Below are 12433 nucleotides of genomic sequence, written 5' to 3'. Positions count from 1 at the left end.
CTTACTGGCTTGCTCAGAAAGGGCGGTTTCTAAGCAGTAGGAGAAGCAGACGTAAACTTGACAGAGTAAGGCTTTCAGGCACCTTTTTTACTTTTGGAAGAAGGATGTCTAGAAGGCTTCCTTACAAAAGTGGTCTTAGAGGGTAGTTCCTTTGAAATCCTGGAACTGGTGACACAAATATATGTTTAAGATCCTGGAGCTCCTTGTCCTTTTCTTGCAAATATTTTAAAAAATCTGCAGCTGCAGACCCAAACAAAGCCTTGGAATCTAGTGGAGCATCCATAATCTTAGCTTTGATGTCATCTGGTAGTGGCTGCAGTCTCAGTCAAGAGTATCTTCAAAGTACAGAGCCAGATGCAGCCCCTCTGGCAGACGCGTCTCCTGCATCATAGCTGCGTTTAATAGAATGATGTGCCACTTGACCAGAGGAACCCAGAACGGAAGTAAGCTAGGATTTAATGTTAGAGTCTGGAAGCTCAGAAAGGAGCTTAGTGGCTTGAGAAAGGAGGGCTAAAGAATATTTAGCCACGTGGGTCTGGTAGTTAATGGCCCTGAAGACCCGAGTACCTGAAGTACATTCTTTTTTCCCCAACCTCTCCATAATTTTGCTCTCCTTGTCCAAGGGTAGAAGGGAGGTAGAAGACAAAACCTTAGAGGGTTTTATCTGCAGCCACTGAGACTGCAGTTGGGTCTTCAGAAAGGCAAGCAAAAAAATTACAATCCTCTGGCACTTTATAGAACCAGACGGTTGAGAATCAGAACACTTAGTAGCAAAGTAAAAAGCATCCAAGAAGGCCAAAAACACAGGAGGTACTACAAATGGGGAAGGGGAATCCATCTGTAAAACATCATAATATCCTTTTTGAATGCCTGAGATCTGGGAGCAGTCCCACTTGAAAAATTATCTCCTCTTCAAAATGGTCTCTCCAAAGGTAATATCTTCTCCTGGAGAGTCAGTCCCATTTGATTCCTCCTCTGGGGAAGCACATCTCAGTGCAGAAGACATCTGGGCAGAGAATGCCAAAGACTCACCCAAAGAAGAACCTTCCTCAGAGGAGTCCTCAATTTTAATCCTTTTTTTTTGTGGGGAAACTAGAGAAGGCTTGCCAATTAGTAGATTGTTCCTAAGGAGAAGAATGCTTGGCTTTCTGCAAGGACCCCACATTGGCCGGCATTCAACAATATTGCTAGGGACATCCTCATGAACCAGGATTTGTGTAATGTTTCGAGGGCCTTCAGACACAATGAGCATGGGTTCCCCCCTATGTCCAAGGAGGACATCTGCATATCCCCAAGGATGTGCTAGCAGGATCCTTCCCAGCCTCCACAACGGCACCCATGGAAGAATCTCCACCTATCTCCAAACAGGTCTCAGGGACAACACTGGCCTCAGGAGAAACATCTGGAATTGGAGGGGCATCAGAAACTTCAGGCCTGGATTTCTTGGACTTCTTCGGAGCAGGCTCCCCTAAAGGACCCAACATACCTTCCACAATGTCGCACACTAAGTGCTTAAGACGTTGGTTCTCTAGAAACAAATTAAGAGAAATGAGATGATGATGCACAGTCTTTGGGACAAAGGCCTTACAAATAGCACAGGAGGTATGGTTGTGGTTAGGGCCTAGGCAAAACAAACAGGTTGTGAGAATCCTTATGTGGAATTTGCCTTCAACATTAATATTTGCCCTTCCCAGATTACATGTAACCTCAGCAAGCAACAGTAACACAAAAAAAGTGTAAGAAAATACCCCAATGGGGTACCTTTGCTAAAGAGCAAATGACCAGAGAAGACGTTCAGACTGGCGACAGAAAAGTTCAGAGGATGGTACGTGCCAACGTCTGCTATATACCTGACGTTACACTTTGACTGATGCTGGACGGGATCCTATGTGCGACATCGCATGTACCTTGCAGTAGCTTTAGACTTTTGTATACTGACCGGACATTCGGGGAAGCCTGCGGTAGACTCCCTTCATGTTATGAATACCGCAACATATGAATAGAAAGACTTTGCTACAATATCTCTTTACATTCTAAACAATTAAGTCATAAGAAAACCTGACAGAGTGACTGATTTTGTTTGCTGGTTATTTAAAATTCGGTAAGTTAAAGGTTACATACAACACTTAGCATTAGAGATGTGCATATGCCACTTAATACTATCAAACCAAGTACTAGCAAAGACCAAAGACCAAGAACTAACTTAACAACCATCTGTTTTATAATACCAAGTTAAAATTAAAAATTGACAATCAAACTCTTAATAATCCAGTGTCTGAAAGGCTGTCACTGCTGGTATTCACAAAGAAGAAAGTGTACTTACTACCTCTTACCTCTACAACTCTGAAGTTGTCTTGCTTTGCTGCATAATGGAAGACGGTTTCTGCATTGTTGTCAACAAGGTCCAGCCTAACTTGACATTCATCTACAAGCTCTCGGATACAATCCACATCTCCTTTTTTACAAGCAAGATGGAGTGGAGTGCAACCTTCTTTGTTTTCTCTACTATTGATATAGCTATGGTAGAGACAAGAGACACAGAGATGACACATGTAAAAACAACCGCCCTGCAGAAAATCCAAACATTTTAACAATATATTTAAATAAATGTAAATTATGACATGCAGATTAAACAGCTACACCACTAGAAATTAGGATCTTGGTGCTGTGACTATGAACACAGTAATGAATGCAAATCACGCAAATATATGCTGAGCTGGAGAAGCTCCTGAAGGGAGAGAGATAATTTTCTTAGATCTCTGTAGTACTTCAGGAATACTATAAAGAAGAAGACAGCAGTTACATAAAGTAATTAAACTCCCTCCTACTTTTGCTAGATAACTACTCATTGAAATACAAGCCAATTATGTCCCAAGAGGCACACAAGTTATAGACAAAGAACACAGTACAGCAAAAGTATTTGTAAGGTTGTTTCTGGGAGGTAACAATATTATTTTAATCTTTAAAAGTCAGTAAAAATTCCATCTCAGGAACTACTGGCAAATCAGCCTAACATTGATACTATATTCCTGGAATTCACTGTCAGAAGAATTACCTCTCTAGCCTCTTCCATGGATAACAGAACTAGGATCAAACCCTGCCAACTGGATTCACCACTAGCTGCACTAAGCATGCATCACGGAGAACATGAAATAATGTCTGTTCTTAGAAACTGCAGAAATAAAGGCGTTCCAATTAACATCTAACATATTCAGGTCCTTTTTTTCTACAACTTTCAGTTTTTTATTTGCATCTTTGCATGCATCATATGGTTCTGCATGTATTCCCTACTCAGAGTACCCTTTTTCAGTGATACGTTGTAAATAATCCCCATCACCAACACACAACCACAAATTCCTTCTCATGGATCTACATGGTTACCTCAGTACATGTTTTTCCTGATCACTCTGTCATGCATACTGCATAACCTGACATGCCAAATTCTAGCCACAATTCACTCAGTACCAACTCTCTATAACTAAAACAAAGTCCAAGCTCATCTCTTCTAGCCAGTCAAAATGCTCAGGGAGGTTTTTATTTAGACTGTGGTAATTTATTGTCATCACCTTTCGTTTAATAACAGACTCTTAAGGATTTCCCAGTACTGAAGGGTCCTAAAGGAATTTCTCCCTATCATGTTCACTGTTCTGGTTCTTATCTCACTTGCAGAATGGTATAGTCAGGAGAAGTTTCCTTCTATTCCATGAAAGCCTCCCTTTGACTACTTTAGATGTTTTAAAATTAAAGTCAGCAACCCCACCACCATCAACAGAGATATCTCATCAATACAGATCCATATAGGATTCCAGGTGGATCTCAGCCACCAACAAAGTTGAATCTTTATTACCAACAAAGTTGAATCTTTTTTTACAAGTAAAGGTTCTTCAGTAGTTCATTGTGATGGATCCCAGCCTCACTTTTCCAAAGAACAGAACAGGAGCAAGAATTTTTGTCCCAAGCCAGTCTTTTTTTTTTGTCCTTCTTTTTAAACCTGCTATAGTTAATGCAATTTGTGATACTAGTTAGGACCTAAGCACCAATGTGCATTTTTAAAATGTGAGGAATCTGAATAACAATATGCTCTATTTGAAAAACGGTGTTGACTGTGTATACTCAAAACAGTAGATCTTTGCGGGGGTCACTAACAGTAAATCATAACATCTGGCTTATACCTCACTTTAAATATACCTCATGTGGCTTGAAATTCTAAAAGCACTGACATTTTACCCAGTACAGACCGAGGCGCACACATTCTGGAGAGCACTTAGGTATGCAAATGGCTCCCAATTACATCCTGTATTGGTACTGATTCTCTTCAGTTCTTTGAGGAAGTGTTCCCTTACAGAGAAGAATGAATGCAGTAGAGAAATAAAGTACAGTTGTGTACACTTACCATAAATGTAGATGTTCGAATGTATTCACTGTTGCAGTCATCACACTTGGGTTATCTGCCTGCAGGTAGCCCTTAGTCGGCCCAAATACTAGAGACTTAGTATTTCTGCAACGGTTGCTATCTCTCTAGGACTGACATCAGGTCATCAGGGGTATAAAAGTATGTAGCCGATGCCATTACATCAGTTTTTCTTGCCACAAATGTCACGAGCCCCCCAATAGGGAGCTAAGCTATGGTGGGAAAAACACCACCAGTAAAAAGTAAATACCAATACCAATACCCCTGTAAGGGGTGAGTAATAGACATAGAAAGGAGAGAGAGAGACAAGGGGGCTGGAGGGATGGAAACCAGGACTGCAACAGTTATTGTAAGTGTACACAAATGCACTATATTCTTCATATTTCACTGTTGCAGTCATCACACTTGGGTTGATTCCCAAAGCTGAAGAAAGAGTGGAGGCAGTCAAGAAGAGTTGGGGCTGGCTAGTATGCCCTGCAGGACTGCAGTTTCAAAACCCGCCCTGGAGTTGGAAAAAATAGGCAGGTGGTAATGCTTCCTGAAGGTGTGTACAGAACTCCGGGTAGCAGCTTCCAGAATGTCCCTGGTAGGGACTTCCCTGAGGAATGCTGTAGAGGTAGAAATTGCCCTAGTGGAATGTGTTCTGACCCCCTGAGGGGTTGCTTTCCTATGGTGTTTGTAGCAGAAATGGATACGGTGTGCTATACATTTGGAAATTGTTTGTTTTGAAATGGCCTTGCCCTCTGCCCCTGGTGCAAAACTGAGTAGCAACTGGTCAGATTTCCTGAAGGGCTTAGTCCTAGCCAGGTAGAATAGGAGCTGTCTGTGCACATCCAGGGAGTGCAGGATCCTTTCCCCTTTATTTAGAGGATGAGGGAAGAAGGATGGCAAATGGATGGATTGGTTGAGAGCCACACTGGACACCACTTTAGGCATAAGGGAAGGGTTAGTCCTGAGGGAGACCCTCTCAGCATGAAAAATAATGAAGGGTTCCATAGCCATAAGTGTTTGCAGCTCAGCCAATAAGTGCTTGTAGCTCAGACACTCCTTTAGCTGAAGTGATGGCCAGATGCAAGGCTGTTTTCCAAGAGAGGCATTTTAACTCTGCTGATGCTGCAGGTTCAAAGGGGGTAACGTGAGCTTTTCCCGTACAAAGTTAAGGTCCCAAGCAGGGGTGGGGGTTCTCCTTGGTGGCCTTAAGTTGTTTGCCCCTCTCGGGAACTGTTTGATGAGAGGGTGAGAGAAGAGAGATGGTTCAGTGTTGTAATAAGCCAAAATGGCAGAGGCATGTATCGTAATAAAGGAAAAGGATAAGCCTCTGTGGAGTAGATCTGCTAGGTAATCTGGGATTAGAGATAAGGAGGGCAGTGCTGTGTCCTCTCCTTTAGATTGAATCCAGGAGCAATACCTTTTCCACTTATCAGCAAAGGATTTCCTTGTACTGGGTATTCTGGCTTCAAGAATGACATCCAGCACCTGCTTGCTTAGGCTGGTCACTGGGGGAGAATTCGAGGCATAAGCCAGGCTGCAAGACTCAGGGTTTGCAGTTGCAGATGGAAGATCTGTCCCCCCTGCTGAGTGAGGAGGGTTGGGCTCTGGGGTAGGTGCCAGGGTGGCACCAATGACATGCTGCACAGTAGTGGGTACCAGTGCTATTGTAGCCAGTCCAGGGCAATCAGGATTGTCCTTGGTCTGTCTTGTCTTATCTTGAGAGAAGAGGCAGGGGGGAATGCATAGATTGAGAGGTTTTCCCACTGGAAGGATAGGGCATCCACTTTCCAGGCCCTGATGTGAGGTGTCCTGGCACAGACTTTGCTGAGCTGGTGATTGGAGGGGGAGGCAAAGAGGTCCACCTCTGGGGTCCCCCATTTCTGGATTGGAAGGCTGAAGATGCTGGGTTCTAATTGCCACTCATGTGGGTCTAGGAGATTTCTGCTTAAGTTGTCTGCCAGAAAGTTTTGCTTATCTGGCAGGAATTGAGCTTGCAGATGAACATGCATGTCCAAGGCCATGTTCCACAGGACCATGGCTAGCCTGCAGAGTGGGTAAGAGTGGGTTCCCCCCTGCTTGTTGATGCACCACATAACTGTGGTGTTGTCTGTTTTTATTGGCAGGGGTACTGGTGAGAATAGGGATCTGAAAGCTGTTATAGCGTGCTTAACAGCTAGCATCTCTTTTTGGTTGATGTGCAGATGAATTTGACTTGGGCTTCAGTGGCGCTGAATGCACTTGTCATACAGGTGTGCCCCCCAGGCATAGTCTGATGCATCTGTGGTTAGGGTCTGGGCGGAGTGGGGTTGAGTAAAGGGAAGTTCCTTGTTGTGGTTGCATGTTGCTGCCCACCAAAGAAACTCTGTCCTTAGACAAGGTATGATAAGTATGACGGTTTCTTGGTCCTGAGAATGTTGGCAACAAAGAATGTTGGCAACAAAGACTTTTTAAGTACCATTGAAGTTTCCTCATATGAGTCGGGCATATGGAATTAGTAGGATGCAAGAGGCCACGAACCCTAGGGCCTGCAGGATTTTCCTTGCAGATAGCTGGGTTCTGGTGGCCACTTGAGTGAAGTAGTCTGTCAGATAGACTTGTTTTTCTGGAGTAAGGAATGCCATCTTTGATGCCGTGTCCAAGCTTGCTCCCAGGAATACAATTTTTTGACTGGGGACAAGTTTTGATTTCTTTTCGTTGATGGTGTACCCCAGGGAGGTTAGAAGATTCTTTACAAATGTCAGGTGCTGCAACAGCTGTTCCTGTCTGTCTACCTGAATCAGGCAGTCATTCAAGTACAGGTAAATTTGAATTTCTCTCTGTCTGCAATAGGCAATGGCTCGAGCCAGGCATTTTGTGAAAACTCTGGGAGCAATGGATAAGTCAAAGGGAAGTGCAAATAACTGATAATGCATAGATCCTGTCCTGAAACATAGGTATTTCCTCTATGAGTCCCTGACAGGCTTCTTTTAGGTCTAGGGTGGCTAACCAGGCATCTTTGGACAGCAAAGGAAGAAATTGCTGAAGGGTGAGCATTTTGAATTTTGGTACCACCAGGAAGGTGCTTAGAATGGAAAGATCTAGGATTGCGTGCCAAGTGCCCTATTTTCTGGGTACCAGGAAAAGTCTGGAATAGAACCCTTGACCTATCTGTTCTGCAGGAACAGGCAGAATTGCCCTTATGGAGAACAGGGATTGAACTTGGTTTTGTGCCTCTGCCCACTGGTTTGGAGGAAGGTCTGGGAACCCTTTTGGGGTTGGCAGTGAGTGGAAGTAAAATTTGTACCCCTGGGATACAATGTTGAGGACTCATCGGTCTCTTGTGATAGATGTCTAGTTTGTTTGCATGATGGGAAAGTTTTCCTCCTAGGGGCACAAGCAGTTGGGCAGAGGTGAGGAGTGGAGTTGAGAAGTCATTGTAAATTCTTTCCATAAGGGGGTGGTTTAGCACTCCCTGTTTTTGAAGTGAAGGCACTCCATTGCTTAGATCTCAGCATACCCTGAGACTGTAGTCTGGGGGGGTCTGTTTCCCCTGGATCTAGTTTGAGATGGCCTTGAGGGGGCGGGAAAGGACCAATGTTTCGAGGGGCAATGCCTGCTGAATCTAGGAGGCTGCACTTGCAACAAATCTTTGACTGTCTGCATAGATTTAGCTTTTTCTTCCATCTTTTTTAGAACCTCTTCTGCTTTTGTGCCAAAAAGATGTTTCCTTGTTCAAAGGAGCGTTTAGTAATTTTGATTTGACATAGTCTGGCAAGGTCTGCTCCTTAAGCCAAGCATGCCTTCTCAGTACAGAACCAGTGACTTCTGCCATGCAAGATGCTTCCAGGGTGTCAAAGCCACATTGCAAAGTATGCTTACTGACTTGGCTTGCAGAATGCATAAGCTCTTCTAATTCTTTATTTTCTGCACAGTCTGTAAATGTAGCTAATTTATGCTTAAGTTTCATAAAATGTTGCTGGTACTTCCGCATGTGAAACTGGCAATTCGATGCCCTAATGGAAGGGAGTTGCAGAGGTGTATACTTTTTTACCCCATCTGTCTAAAGCTCTGGAATTCCTGTCCGAAGGGGTGGGATTCATAGCTGTAGTTGCTTTTATACCTTTAGGCTCCTTGGAGATGACCTCTGGGTCAGCAGTAGGATTTTTGAAACGAAATTTGTGAGAGTCAGGAACTCTGTAGTACCTGTCTGGTTTCCTAGGAACAGGAGGTAAAGTATCAGGAGTTAGGCTGGATTCCATAAACACATTATCCACAACATCCAGAACTGGAGGTACTGCTAAAGGTCTATGTTGTGGCAAATCTAAAAATTCTCTGAGTCTCTTTTCTGACTGAAGACAGTCTTGGCATTCCCAGTGAAAATACTCTCAAAGTATGTAGGGTTTCACCAAAAGAAAAATCCTCTGAAGGTAAAGCAGAGGGAATGGATTCCTCTGCATCTGAATGCTCATAAGCAGATAAAGGCATGTCTTCATATTCAGAAACCTGAGAGTCGTCGGACTCTTGGTCTGTTAAAGCTGCTGGGGACAGGTCTCTTTTTCTCTTAGCAGGGGAAGGCTGGCTTCCCCTAATCAGCATAATCAGGTCTTATGCCATTTTAAGCATTTGATGTTGTGGCAAGGAAGCAGGTGTTTGAGATTGGGTCGTCTGTTTTTTAGGCGTAGCTCATACTTTTGGCCTTAGAAACTCAGTAGTTTTAGACAGAACTGAAGATGCGAAAGAAGTCATCGGTTTGTGTCGAATATCGGTAGTGTGAAGAACTTCCTCGGAAGACAGTGCCTGCACAGCGGCTCTGGACTCATCCAAGGTAGAGACATCCACAGGTTCCGTAATCAAAGAAGAGTCTCGCGGCATACCGGACTCGAATGGGTCTTGGTAGCGGCCTGCAAATCCATCGAAGCAGGCATCAGGGGCTTCGAAAATGCCTCACTGAGTATTGGCAAACTGGCAACTAGCTTAATGGAAGCGTCGTCAACAGTTTTGGACCTGTGCGGTCTGTCTCTGTCTTTATCCTTACATTTTTTTTCAGAAGATCGGTAGTCGGATGGCTTACCGAAACCATTTTGGAATACGGAGATAGAGAGTGAAAGTATTTAGTGGCAATAAGAGCCCGACAACGAATAGTTCGGGCGTTGAACAAAGCACAAAACCGACAGTAAGGTATGTCGTGGTCTGGGCTTAAACAGGTGACGCAGTAAGAATGTAAATCTCGGTGTGGTATTTGCTTTCCACAGGCGAGACAATTGTTAACTTTTTCCGACATTGGTTAGAGCAAGAAAAAAGGATCCCCAGTGGGGTACTTACTTTAGAACACTTCAGGATAATTCAATTTGGAAACGAAAACTCAGGTAGTGGCCGACCAGCACTTGTGCGAACTGCTTCTGCTTCAGGCTCCTCGGCAAGAAAGACTAATGTAATGGCGGCTGCCTGTTTTTATATCCCTAACGACTTGACGTCAGTCCTGGAGTGACAGCAACCGACACAGAAATACTAGGTCTCTGGTATTCGGGCTGACTGAGGGCTACCTGCAGGCAGATAACCCAAGTGTGATGACTGCAACAGTGAAACACGAAGAACATCTTTACTCATGTGTAATAAAAATGCATTTAACTTTAAATACAAAATGAAAATAAGTTATGTGCAATTGTAATAAACTGAGTCCAAGGTTTGAGTCTTTCTTTCTATTTGTTGACTGAGTAGACGGGCTGGTCTACTGACCCTTTTTCTGGCACTGCCTAGGCTCAAAAGGAGCATGCAATACATTTGGCTGTTATGCAATTATGAGAACATTACAACTGCAGTAGGAAAACAGTGGTGTAGTAGGGAGATCCTTTCACAGAACATGGCATTTAATGATTTAACTTCAGAACATAGGAATACTGCAATAATAACAACACTAGGAAAGCCATTATGAGGACCATAAGATGCCAAGCCTTACGCATCTTTACATATGTGTACTTAAAAATTCATGCTCCCATTTCAAGCATTTAATAGTGCTTACCCTTCAAACTGAGCAGGACTGGACATGACAATTCTGATGTAAGTTTTGTCTACCTATCCAATCATCGACACTCAACTTAAATATTGTCAAAGTAGGCCTTTGTTTGATTAGTGGTAACTTATTCATTAGGCTGGGAATATGATGAATTAGGAAGCTACGTTACCAGCGAGTCTTATTTGTTGGCACAGATTTAGGTCCCTAGAGCATGCATTTGTAGCGCCACTGGTTTTACAAAGAATAAGAAGGCTAGACAGGACTGGGTCTTTCATGGGACGAAAAGCAAGATACAGATTCACCTTGAAGCAGCCTGTAGACTACTTACTATAATAAGGAGTTGTGCTAATCTTTTTTTTTTTTTTTTTTTTATTTTTATTACTTTCAAACATTCTTCGTTAAACAATATTCAGTCAACAACATTTTTTTGTTTTACCTTTGAATATGTGAAAGCACATTCGTCGAACATGTACATCCACGAACCATTTACACAAAAAATGAAGCGCTGACTTCCTGAAATGTCGAATAAATATTGACTTTTGACATTTCCGATCGCTCCACCGCCAAAACAAGTGCTACCATGGGTCAAAAAGGGGCAAGATTTTGGAATTCGGTGCTTTGGTTTTCACTGTTTTGGAATTTCGTGGTTTGTAGTTCGCGGCAACAGTTTCAAAGATGTTGTCGTCGAACATTCAAAGGTAAACCCATTTTTTTGACAGATGTAATATATTTACATCAAATTTTCAGACTATAGTTTCAAAAATAGTAAAATCAAAGAAAAGATACAAATGATTAAAAAAGAAATATATCTACTAATTCAAAGTATAGTTTACCACTTTTGACATATTACTTATTATTTCTTGTTCAATAGAAAAACTTTTTCCTTTAACAATATATTTAACATATATGCAACTAACTCCAAGTATAGTTTATAGTTCTGACAGAGCTGCCAAGGTATATCAGTACTAATTAAACACCACCATGTAGCTACAGAATACACTAAACCCTTGGACGACACTTTACCCTTATTTCCTAGATCTACCTTTAGCATAGTGCTGTTCTTCCCTTCTCTAGGCTTCAACCACTGCTGTTAATTATTGCATTGTTGGAGGATTTGAAGATTTCCATAATCTTGTTATGGTTTTCTTATCTGTTAGCAAAAGTATCCATATAAAGTTATCAATCAGACTGGAACATGCAGATTCTCTCCTTATTCCCATGAAATATAGTGCCTTATTAAAGTTTAGCTTTTCCTCTGATATTCACTAACAAGCCCTGAACTTCAGATTTAAATTGTTCATGTTTTGGGCAACCCCAAAATATATGCTTCCATGTGCCAGTCCCTTCCTCCTACATCTTCAACCATTAGCACAAGTACCCAGAAACATATGTGTCAGTTTGCTAGACATACAAAAAGTCCTGATTAACATTTCCACCAAAAGATACTAAATCTTCTGGCCTTAACAGCTATCACAGGCATCCTTACTATCATGACCCATTCTTTTTCTGATATGTCTTTTCTGAACAAGGTAGCCTTGCTTTACATTTGTTTGGTTACACTTCTGCCATGCAGATGCCTTAAGGCCTGAACTGCTTGTGTGATGGGAAGCTTGGTATTCCGAGATCCTACTCTTAGCTCTAATCCAATTTAACATCACAGGCCATTCTTCCAGTTTTTTCTTAGCCTGGTTAGTGGCTGCTAACTGTCTTAATAGACTTTGATATTGAAATGTCTTCCAGTCCGACAGACGATAATGCATCCTTGCCTCCACCCTGGTTAACATATCTTAATCCCTTAACAACAGAGGCCAGTACTGAATCTGGTGGGTCTATATTATAAAGACGAACATTCAGGTTGTCGAACATCTAAACAGTGAAAGCTGAAAAACGTGAACAGCCACTTCAGCAAATTTTTTCACAGGGAAATAATTTGCTTGGCCATTATCGGGAATTTGCCCTTTTTCCCAATGTAGATCAATCTTGGAGTTAGTATATTTAGTTAGGGATATGTGGGGGCACAGCCCCCCCCCCACTTGATT

At 42.5% G+C, this 12433-nt stretch overlaps 1 protein-coding gene across 4 annotated transcripts in view; it reads right to left on the bottom strand.

Moving 5' to 3' along the window:
- Window positions 1–12433, bottom strand: part of PLA2G6 (phospholipase A2 group VI) — a 1377288-nt gene that overhangs the window by 1244420 nt on the left and 120435 nt on the right. For all 4 annotated transcript variants that reach the window (XM_044068476.1, XM_044068486.1, XM_044068491.1 and 1 more), the window contains exon 3: window positions 2334–2517. In XM_044068476.1, the coding sequence (XP_043924411.1) occupies window positions 2334–2517 (184 nt within the window). The remainder of the gene's footprint in view (window positions 1–2333; window positions 2518–12433) is intronic.

The sequence above is a fragment of the Protopterus annectens genome, chromosome 1.part0 (genome assembly GCF_019279795.1).
Source record: "Protopterus annectens isolate FY-2018-M chromosome 1.part0, PAN1.0, whole genome shotgun sequence".
Classification (NCBI taxonomy): domain Eukaryota; kingdom Metazoa; phylum Chordata; order Ceratodontiformes; family Protopteridae; genus Protopterus; species Protopterus annectens.
The sequence above is the reverse complement of the archived record's forward strand: the minus strand, read 5'-3'. Positions and strand labels throughout refer to the sequence as shown.